A 17299-nucleotide genomic window follows, 5' to 3' on the forward strand; every position below is an offset into this window, starting at 1 on the left:
AGTGGCTGCACTGTGCCTGTCACCTGCTGTTCAGGAATAGTGGGGGATTCATATTCTTTCATCTTTAAAGAGCTCCTGTCACAGTCACGACCATCAGCACTTCTGCATTACAATAGGTGTTCCTGATGGATCAAATAGGAAGAAGGCTAACTGATGTAAGGAAAAAAAAAAAGTAATTAAAAACCTCAATAATCAGTAATGGAAAGAGAAAACTATATGCTGTTGCACGGAAGCCTAAGACCAGGCTCCAGCAGTGCAGCATGAGAATAGCTGCAAGTCTGGACCCAAGGAAAGAACCTTCAAAAGAGGGTCAGCCTTGGTTATAAAAAGAAGGAACATTTCCCACGTAGGATCACTTGCATCTCCTCTGCTATGGTGCCATGTGGATCTACCCATCTAGTAGGTGACTAATATTTGCTCCTAAGTGGAAATGGGAAAAAGGAGGCAGAGAGGCTGGGAAGAGGATGGCTTTTCAATAAGCATCTCCATCCCAAGTATGGGCTGGGTATTAGTTTCTGTGAGATGGAAAGACAAACACTGCAGGTGCTTTGAAATGCATAGAAATATGGTTAGACGGATGGTCGGAGATCCACTCTCTTTCATGGTGTCAGAAGCAATAAAATTGCAGGGTGGCAACAGCTCTTCTATGCTTGATCTCCACTGTCAAACTGTCTGTAGTGGAAAAGACTCTTGGAGTCCAAGTTCCCAGAGTACTTGATGGCTTCAGCAAGCAGCTTCGCCACCTGTGAATATAAAGCAGATGAAGACTGAGCACTGCAAAGGCTTCTGCAGAAGGCTGAGTAATAAAGCAGGGTCCACGCTTTGACACTCTCCCCCTGCAGCTGCCCTGTGCAGCTCCAGCCCTCGAATCCATCCAAGTCCAGACAATTTTGAAGTGACTGTACATGAAGGTGAAGCCCAGCCCCAGAGCCTGCTGCTCGGAGAGGTATATGGAGGTGCTGGATTTCTTCGCCAAGACAGCTGAGATCTCGTTCCTCCCTACAGCCCAGCCTTTAAAGAAAATATGATTGCTCTCCTCACACACACTCAAAACATTAAAGTTCTGCAATCAAAACAGCTCAGTGAAACATATCAAGCAGGTGTGGTAATAAATTTTGGATGGGGACTCCTTTTTCTGGTTGTCAGTGTGTATTTTGCTGGTCAGCAGAGGATAGGTTTTCAATTTCTCATTCCTAGTAATCATGCTTGGCATTATCCTGTCTGTGAACTTAGAGCTTGGCACTCTCTCTGCTCTCTATTCACTCAAACCACAGCAGAAGATTTTGCACAGCTAGACATCAGTTCAAGTCATTGGGTTCCAAGTCGGCACTCACTAAAATCAACAGGAATTTGGCTGCTGTGTTTAATGAGAGCCAGATGAGGCCCTTTTGTGACAGTTGAAGCCACCTGTAAAGGAAGTTGAGGTACTGCTGGCAGCAGGAGTCCTACTTTGCATTACTAAACGTCCCTTCCCCCTATCAACAAGTGAAAGGGGGTTGTCAGGAATAACAAAACACAAAGTGTTTGGCACTTGGGTACTATAACAGGACCAGAATCCACAGGCAGCATTTCCACCTGGATGGTGTTCTGGAACTGGATTGCCCTAGGTGTCATCCAAGAAAGTACAACTCCCACCTGCTCTAAACTTTAAGGATCTGTACTGGCAAGTCTTCCAACCAAAAAACTGTTCCACTCAATTTAAACATATTACAAGGAGCCCTGTGCAGGGGATTTACTCTGAACTAGAACTAAAGTAACCTTGGGTTGCAATACAAGACTCCAAATTTCTATTTTTCTGTTTTGCTTTGAGCAATGTTACTTTGCACAGTACCACAAAAAAAAAAAAAAAAAAAACACTATTTAAATAATTGTATTGCCATGATTTTTGGCTGCATTGTTATTTCTCAAGGATAACAAGGGTCCTCATACACTGAAACGTACAATCACGGATTCCTGGAAAGCTCTGAAGGCTCCTGTGTGACTAGGACGAGAAAGAATGACCTGGAAGGTACCTGGAAATTAGTGAGCAGAGCAATCCCACTGTCGATAGCCAGCCGCCGGATCACGTAATTATCATGGACAAACTCAGAGCTGCTGCTGGGCAGGTTAATCACCAGATCTATTTTCCTATCCCTTACGAGCCTGGAAGGGACAACGCACAAGACAGTTTCACTGTGCATCTTGCTTAGCAAAACTCTACAGCAAATAGCACAGACATGCAACTTGACAAGACTGCAGATTTTCATTTGAGCTATAATAAAGTCTTGCATCCCAGAAAAGAAGGGTTGAATGGTTAAGACACCAAGCTGCGATGCCAGCTTTGTTTCCGTCCCATTTTGAAACAAAAAGCAAAGCTCAACCGTCACACAACTCGGCACAACGTGCTTTTGTTTAAAAAAACAGCATGGAGAAATACATCCACGTCGTATTAATCAGGACTGTTAATGAGATGTTCATTAGTTCATCCAGTCTTCCTGCTGTGGCAATTGCAAGCAGAACCGAATAAAAAGAAACTGGGATGGATCCCTGAAGTCCAGTGACAGTCACTGTCCCCATTGTCAACAGGAGCAGGAATCTGCACCTTGCCCGAGCACCTTACCCTCTAAGGCAGGGCTGAGCACTGCCCTTACCTGCTGAGCAAGGGCAGCCCAGACCCCTGGCTGTCCTGCGACGGCCATGCCACTGGAGTCGCTGGGATGCTGTTGGCATTGAGCCAGTCAGAAGTTTCTTCCGTGGCAAAAAGCTGTTAAGGGAAAATAAGGTTCTAAGGTTACTGCGTGCTTTATAATACAGAAACTTTGTTTAACCCAAGCGGGTCAGGCCCAATGTTCAGTCTGGTTGTCAGAGCTGATTCTGGAAGGCGTTTTTCATTGCACGTGTGTCTCTCCATATAGAGAGACATACAGAATGACATGACTTTCCCCATTTTCTATCATCTGCTGACAGACAATAGCCAATGAATGGTAGTAACACATAGAAGCAGTTAGGAAATCTAAATCCCTCTGACTTTCAGCAGGACTTAGGCTCAGTTAAACTGAGCCTATATATATATATTTAATTTGCCTAGCACCCTAAGTCTTTAAAGGTGGAACTGCAAATCTTGGCCCTAGCTTTACATATCCAAACCACCTACCTTCAAACCTTGCTCATGAAGTAGCTCTGCCACACTGAGGAACTTTGAGCGGAAGGAATTCTGAGAAAAAAAAGTTAATTAGATAAAGCATCAAAGCTAGGATTTGGAAAGGGTGTTTCACTAGGCTGTTTCACTGGGTGTTTCACGGCTCTGCAGAGCATGCAAAGAGGCAAAGGCACCTGCTGTGCTTGGTCTGCCTGTCCACATGCATGTGCATGCAGGGCAGCGTGCCAAGAAAATTGTCTGGATCCTGAAGCCCAAAGCCCCTCGTGGCTGAGCCATGCCTTGTTACAATGCCAGGCTATGTGCTCCCATATTAAGTTTTGCTGCAATTACAAAACAGCCCTGTATATTAAATATCAGGGCAATCATCATCTCAAATTCACCAACTGGTGACGCCTACTTAATTAAGTGGCATTCTTAATTAAATGTTTTCACTATCACTGCCCAAACATTTGGCCTTCCGTTCTGGCAAAATGGCAAATGCAAACAGGTTTTGGGCAGCCTGTGGATGTTCTGTTTGCAAACTGACACGATGAAGAGCCTGTTTATGCACGAGTTCATTTCTCACTCCCATGGGCACTGGAAATGGAAAGTACAAAACACTTGTGAGACCGGGATGCCCCATTCCCATGAGGATCTAAACACTCAGGTACTCAGGATGTATCCAAGAGCCTTTCTCCTAAGGCACAGCCAGATCACACTTGTTTGGAAGAAGTAAAGATGAGACAACCTCTTGTAGATAGTCTTCTCCTGCATCAGCCACTTTAGAGCAAAATGTGAGCAGAAATTTGATGCTGGCATATATTTTCTTCTGGACGCTGAAGGTGTAACAATGCAAAGATCAAATGCAATGCACACTTTTCTCATTTCAGAGCCAACCTGCATCTCGCTTTTAACCCAGCCTAGTCTGTTCTTTTTCAGATAGAATTACCACGACCTCCCTGCTGGTACTACTGATGGTCTTAACCTGCTGGGGCAAGACAAGAGTATTCTGAAGGGTGAAGTACTTTTTATGAAGAAAAGCAGTCAACAGGGTTTTTTGAGCACTGCAGACACTGAGAAGAACCTCATTTTAAAGCCATTCTGTTGTGTACACTAACTGGAAAATATAAATATACAATGTGACAGGGTTGGCAGCTTCCCAGTCAGAGAGAACCGTTCTGCCTTCTGGTCAGAAGGGCTGGCTTTCACAACAGTATTATAAACTTCTATCAAACATGTACTGAACACTTGTGACACATAAAACAGCCTCTCCATGAAAAGAAATTACAGCTGTCAGCTTGCATCGGAGCAGCCGCAGATTTACAAGCTGCCTGAAAGAACCTGTGTAAGAAACCATTAGTTACTAAAGGTGAAAAGTACAAGCAGATTTATTTAGCGCAAGATATTTATTGCAGGAGAAGAGTATTCTTTTTTTCCTTTACAGGAAATTTCTATTTCTTATAACCTCTCTCCCACAACTGCTTGCATGTCTTGCTATTTGTAAGGAGCAAAATCCTCAATTATTTCAATATAGTTATACCAGTTTTTACTAAGTTCAGGCTGAAAATGAAACTACCTCTTCTTGTCTTGAAGGCTGTATCCAAGTCCACTGCAGAGTACACAAGACTTTCTGCACTTAACGAAGGCAGCGGATATGGCAGAAGGTTAGCTTGAAACAACAGTCTCGGAATGGCAGGATTTAAAAATAAAATACTCCATTAATGTTTTCCGTATCTTGTGGTCACCAGCGCAGATGTAAGACAGATGCACTCCATCCCAGAGAGATGACTGAATAGCCCAATCAGGGAGGAAAATAAAATGAGCTTTTCAACTCCTCTTGCATAAAATATAAATTATTTAATGGCAGACTGAGGGTTTCAGCATCACAGATTTCTCCAAATTGTGACAAGAAAAGGGGTCACATGATGAGCTTGCAGAAGCCAGCTGGGAACCACTTGTGCCGCACTCCGAGCAGCTCGTCGGGCCCCGGGGAAGCTCAGGCTGTCCCGGGTCAGAGGCGCTGGCAGCCCCAGGCCAAGGCAGTGGGTTTGTGAGCGCGGCTGGTAACCCAGCGTGCCCCAGAGTGTCGCACCACAGGCAGGACTGATGAGACAGCCCTTTGGGATGACGACCAATGACACGAGGTGTGCTGCACTATCACCTAAATGCTACACCATGTAACCTGTACATATCGAGTCAGGGCCTCCTTACACGTTTAAGGAAGCAGGCTTCTATTCGTGCACGACCTTTAGGGTTTACGATGGGCTGGTGCACATGCTCCTGCCGGGAACAGGCCCCAAGTGCATGACAGCAGCTAAGGGAGGGGATGCTGTAGCTGAAAGCCAGGGCTGCAGAGGGATCCATGTCCCCGTGTGACATCTCCAGCAATCGCAGAGGGTGACTTTACTTTGTCTGTGAGTCAGTGTTTCTCCTATGAGGATACACTGTCACCTTGCTGGTTTGAGGCAGACATCCTCACACAGACATCTGAAACAAGAACAAGGCTGCTGGTTTATAGCCCGCCTGCTGCCGCTGTCCTCGGGCCACTAGTGTCTGCAGAGAAGCTCCTCTCTGCTCCAGCCCAAACCCACGGGAGACAGGAGGTGTCATTTAGGAACCAGGGCATCAGGACTGCAACCTCATCCTCTTACAAGGCGTCACTTCTCTCTGCCAGCAGACCGAGGAGATTTCAAAAAAAGACCCCTGAAATGTGGGTATGGGATGAACTCCACGGAGGTGGGAGTGCACTATTTGGTCCTCAGCATTAGCTTTACGCTTCATGTTTTGGGGTTTAATTATAGAAGAAGTTTTCTAAGATAAGAGAGACCTTTAAGTGACTGAGCTGCAGTTTTCCGGTTTCTTTTGCAAGAAAATGAACTGTAAACAACTCATTAAAAAGGACAGAAGCTTGTTACTTTTAAAAGGCTGGGAGGATTGGGCTTCTTGGGCTATTTTATCTTTCTTTTCCTTTATTTTTTTTTTTCTCCTTAAGACCTTTGTACAAAGACCAATTGCCTCAGTTTAACAGATACTGACGGCAAAGTTACACAAATGCTTTATATAGCTAAAATTACTCTCTGCTGCCTGTTCCCTTCTAACTACTACCAGGCAAACAGACTTCAACTTTAGACACTGGGCTCCTTTTTCTTTTCTGGGCTTTTCCTCCCTCTATTAACTGCTATTTTAAAATCTTAACATTGCAGTGAATAGATGCAAAGGCTCCAACTCACCAGAGTTTTACAGAGAACTTCTTACCTTCCACTAGGCAACGAGCCACAACTTTCCCACTAATCTGAGGTAACTTCTAGCAATGGTTTCAATCCCTGTATATACATTTTTTGTTGTTGTTTTTAAGGAAGAAGTATTTCTGTGCTAGCCAAAGCCATGTTCCTTTCAGGCCAATTCTCACACTTCACCTTCACATCCTCAGCTGGCACAGGCAGCCCAACACACTTCACACAGCCCTATTGTGCTTGGAGAATTCGTACGTTCTACCTTTTTGTTTACTGGGTTTCTGCAAATATGGAGGGCATAACCTTACTACAAAGACAACAGTAATATGGCAGGGGCAAGCAGTTGTCTTTTTGGGGCCCAAGTATGTTCTACTTGGATAGGAAACAACAAATTTTTTGAGAAATACACACATGGCAGCAAGTTTACAAATGTATCCAACTGCAGCATGTCCCACAGCTGGTTATTACCCCATGAGAGAGAACAAATCCTTTTGCTTTTCTGTCAGGCCACCTTTTCATCCTAAAACACATTATCTTCTTTGCCAGGTCAGAACTGTAAGTGGAGCTGTGCTGTTCCCAAGGCCAATCCACCAGGAACTCCCTCAGAAAAGGCTCTCTGCAGAAGCCACTGAACTGAAGGACATTCCCACCACAACTTCCATGCATGCAAAACAAGATCCCTCTTTTGTGTGCATTCCCCCACTGCCTGTTGCACTTCAAGGTGGATTGCAGGGAAATGTGTTTTAAGTGGACAGCTCTCAATTAAGCATAAAGACATACGAATGAAAACAAATCAGTAGTTAGAGAGTTATTCTGTGTCAGTCCTTTCTCAGGTTTGGTGTTTCAGGCTCACCTGGATTCCGATCAGAATTCCCTTCTTCGGAAAAGTAAACCCCGTGGCAAGCATGGCCTTCTGGAAAGCAGAGTACACATCCTCCCCAAAGCAGGCAACCTGCAAGACACAAAGAAAAAGGCATCAGGAAAAATATGCTTTAAAAAGAAGCAGTGAATATGCTCTTGACTTCTTCACGAAGAATCAGACTTTCTTATCCCTCAGAGTCTGCAAGCAAGGGGGAAAAAAAAAAGCCTAGAAAATCACTGCAGACAAATCTCATGATTTTAATGAAGCAATAATAAAGGAATAAGCAACACTTTAGTTTCAAACAGCACACCAAGGAGTAACAGCAATTGATTTGTCTATGAATTACGGGCATAGTGTACACAGCTTCTGCTCCACAGTGTTTGTGAGTGCACTGCAAAACATTTAACATTATGTAGCGCTTAAGTACCAGGGAGCATTAGGCACACAGGCAGCACCTCTGTGTGTCTGTTGTGGAGCTTAAGACTGCACTTGTGCTGCCATGTCCTTCCAGGTATTTCCTGTGGAAAGATACCATGGCTTTTAAAGATTATCTCCCATTAAAACTCCCCAGATTTAGAAAACGCAGGAAGTGTTAATATATACCAAAGGAAATCGCAGAATAATCACGCCAATTCAAAATAATTTATTTTATACAAATAAAAACCTAATAAAGAAATCAATACAGATTGCATAGGCAGTACTCCATCATCAGGAAGTCTCGGTGGAACTCAGCTGCTTATAGAAGGACATACAATAATGATCTTCTCTGAGACTTAAACTGCGTTCCTCACCTAAATTTGGAGTTTTGATAACAAAAGGAGGAATGCCACAATTTTGGTAACAGTTTAAAAAATAAAGAATACACACATTCTCTAGCCAACTCCATGCCTGTTGAAAAGCAGTTGGAAGCAGATAATGTGACAGATCTTTCTCTTTGAAATAACAAATCTATGCACATATCCAGATGGGGCTGATGGAGAACAGTGCGCTCTTCCTCTCATGGCCTTTCCCAATACACAGTGGCACTAACACCCAACCAACCAACCAACAAAATCCCAGAAGGGAAGAGAAGAAAATTCAAAACTCAGCTTTTCCCTAAAACCATGGCTCTGAATGTTAGGTCGCTTCACTGTGGCATGGTCAAAACAACTGTGATACACAAGGGACCCCAAGCACTGTGATTTCAGCTGATACGGAGACTGCTACTGCCAACAAAATACATCTTTGCCAAATAAATGTCCCAAATTAAAGTCCAAATCAAGTCGTGTGTGTTAAAAACATCTTTGAGGAATAATTGAGGGTTTTACCAGAAGAGAGTTATTATCCTTACTTCACTCATAAGGAAGACCTTCATAACTGTCACATTTTATGGCATTTGTGAATATAGATCTTTAACTCATAAAAGTTAATAATCCCTCCCTTACAACCAAGATAATCTCTAACTCCACATAAAGCTCAGAAAAATAATTCTTGCTTAGTTACATTTTTGTTCTATTTTTTTGTGGGAGTGGAAGGAAGAAGAAGGGGAGAGAAGGCAGGTTTGCTTTGTTTTCTGCAAAGTCAAATTTATTCTGAAAAGAAGGAGAACACTTGGCTTTTTTCTGTCCATTAACCAAATTAAGAGGAAATCTGCTATACTGTTTTCACACACTGAATAACGAGCAGAATAAAACAGTTCTGGAGAGAGTAGAAAACCTAAGGCTATTCCAGCTACGTATCTGGGCCTACTGCTTGCTCATACTAAAATGGTAAGTCTCTCCTTATGAAAACAGCTCGCGTAGACCTACCCAAGCTCAGGTCAAACGCAGGAGCCCAGGCTCTGCCATCTGTCTGTCTAAGCCAACTCTAATGGACTTCGTATTTAATCACTTAAATGTGCTTGCCAGTCTAGCAGCCCCTTGCTACCACAATCCACTTCTACAAGCTCAAAGAGTGTGTGGATGTGTCTGCAGAAGCTATTGACAAATCAGCAATAACTAAGAAACAGACTTGGAGGCTTCTTTACTCTAGGTGAGTTAGGATCTCTTCAGATGATGTATATGGAAAACTATATCCTTTAAAGGGTCAAGGCTCTCATCATACCAGTGCACCAAGAAGCACTTCAGAGCCCAACCTAAGGAAGGAGCAGGCAACACAGTAAAGCCGCTCCGCTCCCATCCTGCCCAGGCTCATTCCTGCAGCCATCACGTTTCATTTTCTCTTTCCCACCTTTTTGCACCTTGGGGCATACCTTCATACCAGGCAACCACTACATATTTCTGTAGCCATTAAATAGTATGTTCAAGACCAAATGGTCATGACCCGAAGTCTTGACATTGCTATTCTGATACGCTTCAGTGGGGGGTTTGAAAGCAGCATTCACTTGTCTGCCAAGAAGCAGGTGATTCATAAAATGGACTGACACACTGAAAATGTCCCAGAACCCGACAGCTCTCAAAGAAACTCATTTCATGCTGTCACAGCAAGCAGGTCCAACTTGGGAACCTGAGACACAGCTAAAGAGGGACATCCAGTGGCTGAATAACTTGGGTTCTCCACAGCGTGTTTTTACAGACAGGAAAGATTTTTTTTGAAGAACCTACATATTCTGTTATGATTCAGGATGTAATAAAGTCATATTTAAACACCAATGTTTAAAGACCACTTATTAAAAAAAAAAAAAAAAAGGAAAGAAAGAAAAAAAAAAAAAAGAAAAAAGCTAAGATACCTCCCCAGTAGAGGCCATCTCACATCGAAGAACAGGGTCAGCATCTCTCAGCCGGGACCAGGAGAACACTGGGGCCTGGTGAAAGACAGAAATATTAAACAAAGTCAAATGACAATTTAATGGATCAGAAGAAAAACGAATGACAGTGAGTGAGAGACAACTTAATCTAGAATAAGCATTGGCCAACTCTGATAAACAAAGGAGCACTTGGCAAATGAGTTTCCCCAGCACCCTGACAAAGGACTGAAACAAATATGCATTTCACCAACGCATCTTCCTCCTAAGTCTTGCAAGTCTGCTCTCATCCTGATGGCAGATTTCTCATCTATAGTAGTTCACTATCATTTTTAAGATACATTAAAAAAAAAAAAACAGTTATGAAGCACCTGATTCATAAAACAACGAGAGATATTGTCTGAAGCCTGTCGCCAACAGAAATTTTTCATTCACAGGAATGAAAATATTCCACAGGAATACACTTTCAGCAGAAAGATGATGAAACTTCACAGGCAATTTTTACATTTTACCTCTCTCCCCGCCTCCTACCCCAAATTTAAAATAAAAAATTAAAGTCTGAGGGTAGACATTGCAGAGAGAGGGAGGCTGTTTCATGACACCCTACAACAACCAACCAAAACATGACAGCAGAATTTTGCTGTGAAAAGGGTGTCAAGTAAGTAGAACCTGTGTTGGCACCTTCTAGATCAGTCTTGCTTTATTTACCAGTAAACAGTAATCTTCTACAGCAGCCAACTCTAAAGGCTCAAGCTGAGAGCTGACAGTCAAGGTGGATTCATTTTAACACACACATTGGCTGTCTCGAATGGCAGCAACTGACAAAAGCCTCCTGACCAGCTCCCTGAGTTTTGCTTGCCCTGAGTAGGAAAAGGTGCCAGTACAAAGGTGCAATCTGAACTTTTTTTTTTTTTTTAAAAAAAAAACATTTAGTCATGCATTACCATGGTTGCTGCCCTGACATTCTGCAGGCAAACATGGCAGGACAGTATTTTAGTTGCTAAAAACCAAAACTCTGAATTCACAAGGGAGCAACCCTGTCGAGAAAGATGACACCAGTTCCATGTTCTCTCATATGGGCATTTAAGAACTGCTGGAGAAACAAAACTCTGTTTCCCTGCAAATATTTCTACCAACAAAAATGTGAAAGTATAGAAAATATGAGGCATGAATAGCAAAAATATGGTTTAACTGCTACATTTTTCAAAGTTTAACATTTCCAAAGCCACTAGCAGGATTTTACATTTGACAAATCCACACAGAATACAAGCAGTGCAAAAGGCTTTGTAGTGAAGTTCCGAGGAGTGCTGCCGCATTTTCCACTCTGAAGCCAGCATTCCCAAGAGAGATGCAACTCCTGACAGTTTAGTTAGTAACAGTACAGAAGCCCCAGGTTAAAATAATACAAACTTTTAAAAATAAATCACATTAACAAAAACTTCAGATGAGAATTTCAGAAAATGTTAATCTGTGACATCAAAATAAAACGCAAAGCTGCCTCTAGACTGACTGGCTTGCAAATAACATAAGCTGCCTTGGCCCATTGATTTCAATTGCATTTTAATGGATCTGAACATTTTATTAGAAGGATGTTAGCTCTGTTTCTTAGTATTCATTTGATAAGGAAACTATTAAAGCTTGAAAGTTTCTGTATAAACAATTCTCATTAACTATCATATTTTCTGCACTGCTGTTCTAGATTTTTATGATTAGGAATTTCAACTTAAAAAAACTAGCAGTCAATTATATCTAGAGAACTTCTTGGTATCTCAGATGATGTAAAAGCTTAGTAATTAAACTGAAATCTCAGTCCCACTGAAATCAAAGGAGCTTAGACTTCCATCTACACTTTTACTGAGGGTGCATATAAAAGGAATTTTGTGCTTTGAAAAGAAATTTTGGGCTTGGAGACAAAATCTGGGGACACTCTAAACACATACGTGTACATCTTCACGAAGAGGCAGTATCACTGAAAGGTCTGAATTTCAGCAATCACTTCTGGAAGTGCACACTTACCAGGCAGCTTAGAAACACAATTCAGAGTGGTTAGAAATAACAGAGAGCAACTAATTTTGTTAATAATCAATGGATAGTTTTCCTTTGATTTTTTCTCTAGTATTTGAATGTCCTTTAGCACAGTGGACACTGGAAAAGTCCAACTTGGCCTTTAGCCAAAGAATAATTTTCTCATTGAGTAAAAATTGCTCTCTGGGCACCAAAGTACTAATTAACGTGCTAGATGCTAGCCTTAGTTTTTTTTGTTGTTGTTGTTGTTTTTTTTTTTAAAACATTCCTCTTTTTAAAACCCTACCTTAATCCCAACGTATTTGGAAGGAATAATTGGATGCTCCAGTGTGGGAAGGGACAATTCATTAACCTCTTTGTCAACCATCACTTTTGTTGCCACATCAATGAAGTCCACACCTAGAGTCTTGGATACAAAAGGGAAGGAGCGCGAGGCCCGCAAATTGCACTCAATCACCTGATGAAATTAAAATGGAGAAAGAGCAGGATTAGACAGAATGCAGCCTAAAAAATAGATTAATTCAAGTTTCTGCAAAACCGTTCTTCCTTCTCTTCGCAGAGATACCTCTCAGACTGCCGCACGAGAGGCACGTACCCTGCTCTCCTCTTTTTTCCATAGTATTGGTTCATGAATGACTGGGCAATCATTTGTTACTGACTTTCCTCACTGATACTCAGTGACTCAGGAAAGAAAAAAGAAGTTCTGCATCCTGCTGAGAAGTCTACTGGGGAGTTCATTAGCAAGAGAGGAATCCTTGCAAGCGAGAATGAAAGTGGCAGCCAAGAATAAAAAAGGTGGAAGGAAAAGAGCAATCCAGAGAGGCAAACAGCTGAAGGAAAGCAAGGAACTAAGGACTCCTTTATCTCCCTCTGTAGTCTCCAAATAACTCTGTAACAAACTCAGTGTGAACCAAAAGAAAAGGTGAATAACTCAAAACACCCTTTTCTCAATTAATTAATACCCCAGACAGGATCTTTCACAACGATGCACCCTCCCCTCCCCGTCAAGTTTTCCATGCACTGCTTCCTCAGCTGTCCCCTGCTCTCATTCCCTGACCTTCTTCCAAGAGCAGTGTGCCAGCTCTTCCGCAAAGGGCCAGGCAGCTGCGGTGCTTGTTATTGATAGCCACCAAGACTGCACTGTTTAGATAACCATCTTAATGGCTTATATTAAGAGCTTAAGCACTTAAATTATCTTGCCTTCTTTTTGGTGACTTGGAAGGCTTGCTGTAGCTATCAAACTCACCAAAGATCAGAGAGGACAACAGAGAGCAGATAAAAGCAGCCCTCATTTCATAAAACGCAATGGCAGCCAGTTCCTAAGATGAGGCGTAGGTCTCGCTGCTATCCATCATATCCAGAACTGTCAGTTTTGAGAAAGATTGAAGCCCACAGAGAAACTAAAGCTACTGTTGAAAGACAACGCAACGAGACCTCTTTAACCCTCAAAGGCTGCACTGTTCTGGCAGGACAGGATGCTCTCTCACACGTTCAGAGAGCTGTGTGACACAGTGGTGGCACAAGCAAGGCACACACCATCACACCAAGCAGGTTTCAAACCCACAGCTGCTATTGCCACAGAGTTTCCGTAACAAGGGACTGCAGGAACCAGGCACCGAAATGCTCAGAGCTGAGTTTGCTCCCAAAGTCACAGGAGCTCTTACCAGCACATCGTTTCCTCGCACCAAGAATTGAATGTTGAACGGACCAGAGATAGCAAAGGCATTTGCAATCTTTCTCGTAGCAGCTTTTATCTATAAAAATAATGAAAAAAATGTATGAAATATACATATACATTAAAAATTAACAACTCCCCTCAAAAAGACACCATCACATCAATAAATCACCTTACATTCATTTAAACTTCTTATCTCTCTGTTCAAGCATAATTTTTCTCTATACCCTTATTTTGGCAATACTCTTATCTTCCAAAAGTGTTTAATTTGCCTAAGTAACCCAGAAACAGGAGTTCCATTTGAAAGCAGAAGTAAAAAGGCCTGGGAAAGAGGAGGAAGTGGAGAGTGGGCCAAGGCACATACATGCATTGGACACCCTGCTGCTCTATGGAAGCTAGTCCTAAAACAAGGAAACAGAAACAAAACAGAGAACCCCAGTGGATCCCAAAAGTGCCCAACTCTACTGCTTAAATTAATGGGCCACATTTCAGGTGACTCCACACCTTTTACAGCTGCTCATTGGGGGCACACTGACATCCTACAATTGCACAAATCACACGGGCCTTTAAAAACCACTGAGTTGATGTCTCTTGAAATCAAAATAAACTCTCCCAAGCAAGAAGCAAATTCAAATTATTATTTTCCTTTCTCTGTTTGGTGCTAGGACAATACCTACCTTCTCCAGTGCTCCCTGGCTAATAGTCTGAGCGGGCAACATGAGGGTGGCATCTCCAGAGTGCACACCTGCGTTCTCCACGTGCTCGGAAACGGCGTGAGAGATAACCTGCATGCAGAACCAAGAGGGCAGTTAGACACCTCACCCAGGCTCGGGGCTGCCCTCCCATTTCCGTGCCCTCTTTTAAATACAGACTCCTGAACTGGGCTGTATCCAAGAGAGGAGAGACAGGAAACAATTCTGCGACACAACAGGCCTGAGGCCTTTGCAGGACAAAAGGACAGTGAGAGGATGCCAGTGTCTTTCATACTATGGGTAAGCCAACTACAAACATGTTAAAACCTATGACAGTCTTGAAGCCCTTTCACTTCCCTCCTCTTGGTAACACACATTTTTGATACAAAAAAAAACAAAACAACAAAAAAAAAAAAACTAAAAACCTTTAAATTCTCTCTTTAAGATCTGCTTGTCATTTGCAAATAAGAACTGCATAACAACATAATTTGTACATACTTGTTGACCCCTTGGGGAAGGGTTAATCGCAGAGAAATGCAGATGTGGGAAGTTCAGGCCTAAAGGAATTTAAGCTAAATGAATTGCATCAAGTTGGAGTACTTGGATACCCAAAGAGGCAATGATTTTGTTTGCTGGTCAAAAAGGAAGACTGAAACTAGAGTATTTCTGTCGCATGAAATATTTGCAGTTGTTTGAAAGGATTATTTTGGTTAGTAATGAAATACAAAATGAAGCTATAATAATAAAACAACTGTGGCAGTATCATAACAAGGGCTGATATTCTGATGCAAGACACTTGCGAAGCCAGTGATTTGTGAAACCAATAAAAATTATTTTCTAAAGGATTCATTCAGGTAGTGAAGTGACATTTAAGAAGAAAGTAGTTATATGAATACAATAGGGTAAGGGTGTCGAGCTTTGCAAGCACTTTTTTTTTTTAAAAAAAGACCTCAGATGCCATCTCATAACCTACTCAGCAAAAAAAAACCTCATGGCTAATAGTAAAACACTCAAACCACCTATTTTTGCAAGCCTTGATTTAAAGAAGTTTAATATTAAGGAAACACAAAATTCTTACCCTGCCTGCCTTGGCTACAGCATCCATTTCCACCTCACGGGCATCTTCAATAAATTTAGTGAGTACCACAGGGTGATCCTATGATCAAGACAAGGAAAAAGAGAGCTTTTATTTGAGAGTCTCTGGTGACCATCCAAGCGTTCACCCATTCATCACTGGAAAAAGTCTTGGAAGCAGAATCCCACACGAGCAGTTATTAGTATCCTCGTTTCTGCAGGGAGGTGAACTTTGCCAAGGAAGCAACGGGGCAAACCTGGCGCTCCCCAAAGCTGCTGCTGCTGCATTAGTCAAGCAGGACTGAGGCCTCCACGTTTGTCACCATGCAGGGACATGATCTACCCCTGAACACATTCACCCATATTCAGTTTTCTGCCCCCTTCTTCCTGCCCTTCTGTGGGAGAACAGCCCAAAGTGCCAGCTCTTCTGTGAACTTTCTCTTTCCAGCCACCAGCTCTAAAGGACAGTGAAAATCTAATCCCCAGCACTCTTCCAAGCCACCTTTATGACTCAACACTTTACCTTTCCCATCCGCTACTAACTGCCTGTTATTTATTAGAGAATAAAATGGAATAAATGACAGTCTGTGAATGCTCAAAAGACTCCTTTTGAAAAAATACAAAGTAGCTTCAAAAGTTACAAGACAGAATCTCTTACATTTATCAGTGCAAGGGTAAATTCAAAGACAAGGACAATGCCACAGCCTATACCATTTCATAAATTTAGCGGCTTGTGTCCTATAACTTTCTGACTCGCTGCAGTTTTTCACCAGAAGATTTTACATGTGCATTCAGTCTTGTTTATTCAAATCTGTCTCAACTCTTCCAAGAAGTTTAGAACATTATTGACATCTTAAATGCCATAATAAGGCAACAGTGTAAAAGTGATGTAGCTAAAACAACACAAGAACATTTGTCAGGCACTTCTCCAGCTGGAGAAGCTTTGCTGGGAGAAGACGACTTAGGTAAGGCTTTATAAGCAGAAAATCTGCGTTCCACAAAGGTGCTCATACTCACTTGCAGGCTCACAAGTATTATTGCTGGCCTCAGTGGAACCACTCACAGACCACCAAGATTCCACTAGTATAAAAATGCCTATCAATAAACTCCCCAAGCTCAGAAGCAGAATATACTACTTTGTTCTGGTTTACTTTTTTGCTTCAACTATACAAAGGCTTTTGACAATGCAGAAATACTACATAAAAAAATAGTAGTAGTCTTTCGTGGGCCATTTGAGTACAGTAGCAAACATGCAGATCTGGCATAGGTCACTGCAGGATCAGGGCCAGAGCACTCAAAGACTCAGCATTTGCCACAGAAATGCAATGGGTCATGGCTGCAGCGCCAGTGCCTCATTGGTGCTGCAGAATCCGTGGGTCACAAGGATCCCATGGGAGCATCTACTTTTCAACAGCAATACAGCACACTAATTAATTATTAGTATTCTCTTTCTTTCAGAATTCCCTTCAAAACTGTTAATGGATGGAACTAAGCAGTCTTCTTTCCTCCAAGGAACCCATCCCTCCAGAGTAGTTTTACTCCTGAAAAAAAGGCATGATTTTTGTTTTGTATTCTTTAATGTCCTCAGAAATCCTCTGAGTAAACAGTAATGTGACTGACTTGCATAGCCAGTTGTGTTTGCAGGGTTCCTCTAACTTATTTATTTCTAACTCCAAGGTTCCTGTGATAGCAGTGATAACTGTGCTGCAGTGCTGTCCGAACAGGGGCCAGGCAAAACACAAACAAAAACAACAGGTTAAGAGACCAGGCCAAACTCGGAGATTGCTACAAAGTCAGACTCAAAATTCTGTATACTGCTCATTCAAGCCCAATCGTTTAATGCTTTCTTTCTCCCACCTTCTCATCTCTCCAAACATCCCTTGTTACAGTAACACTGA

The 17299-nt window shown here is 42.3% G+C and overlaps 1 protein-coding gene across 1 annotated transcript in view; it reads right to left on the bottom strand.

Moving 5' to 3' along the window:
* Nucleotides 1-529: 529 nt before the first annotated feature.
* CPS1 (carbamoyl-phosphate synthase 1) overlaps nt 530-17299 on the bottom strand; it is a 77166-nt gene continuing 60396 nt past the window's right edge. The window contains exons 29-38 of the mRNA XM_010225760.2: nt 15406-15483; nt 14313-14420; nt 13625-13714; nt 12247-12417; nt 9921-9995; nt 7205-7303; nt 3134-3193; nt 2631-2743; nt 2013-2142; nt 530-743 (exon numbers count right to left, since the gene is read on the bottom strand). Coding sequence (XP_010224062.2) covers nt 645-743; nt 2013-2142; nt 2631-2743; nt 3134-3193; nt 7205-7303; nt 9921-9995; nt 12247-12417; nt 13625-13714; nt 14313-14420; nt 15406-15483 — 1023 coding nt within the window. The 3' untranslated portion in view covers nt 530-644. The remainder of the gene's footprint in view (nt 744-2012; nt 2143-2630; nt 2744-3133; nt 3194-7204; nt 7304-9920; nt 9996-12246; nt 12418-13624; nt 13715-14312; nt 14421-15405; nt 15484-17299) is intronic.

The sequence above is a fragment of the Tinamus guttatus genome, unplaced genomic scaffold (assembly GCF_059628265.1).
Source record: "Tinamus guttatus ecotype Peru unplaced genomic scaffold, ASM5962826v1 Tinamus_guttatus_pri_ptg000197l, whole genome shotgun sequence".
Taxonomy (NCBI): domain Eukaryota; kingdom Metazoa; phylum Chordata; class Aves; order Tinamiformes; family Tinamidae; genus Tinamus; species Tinamus guttatus.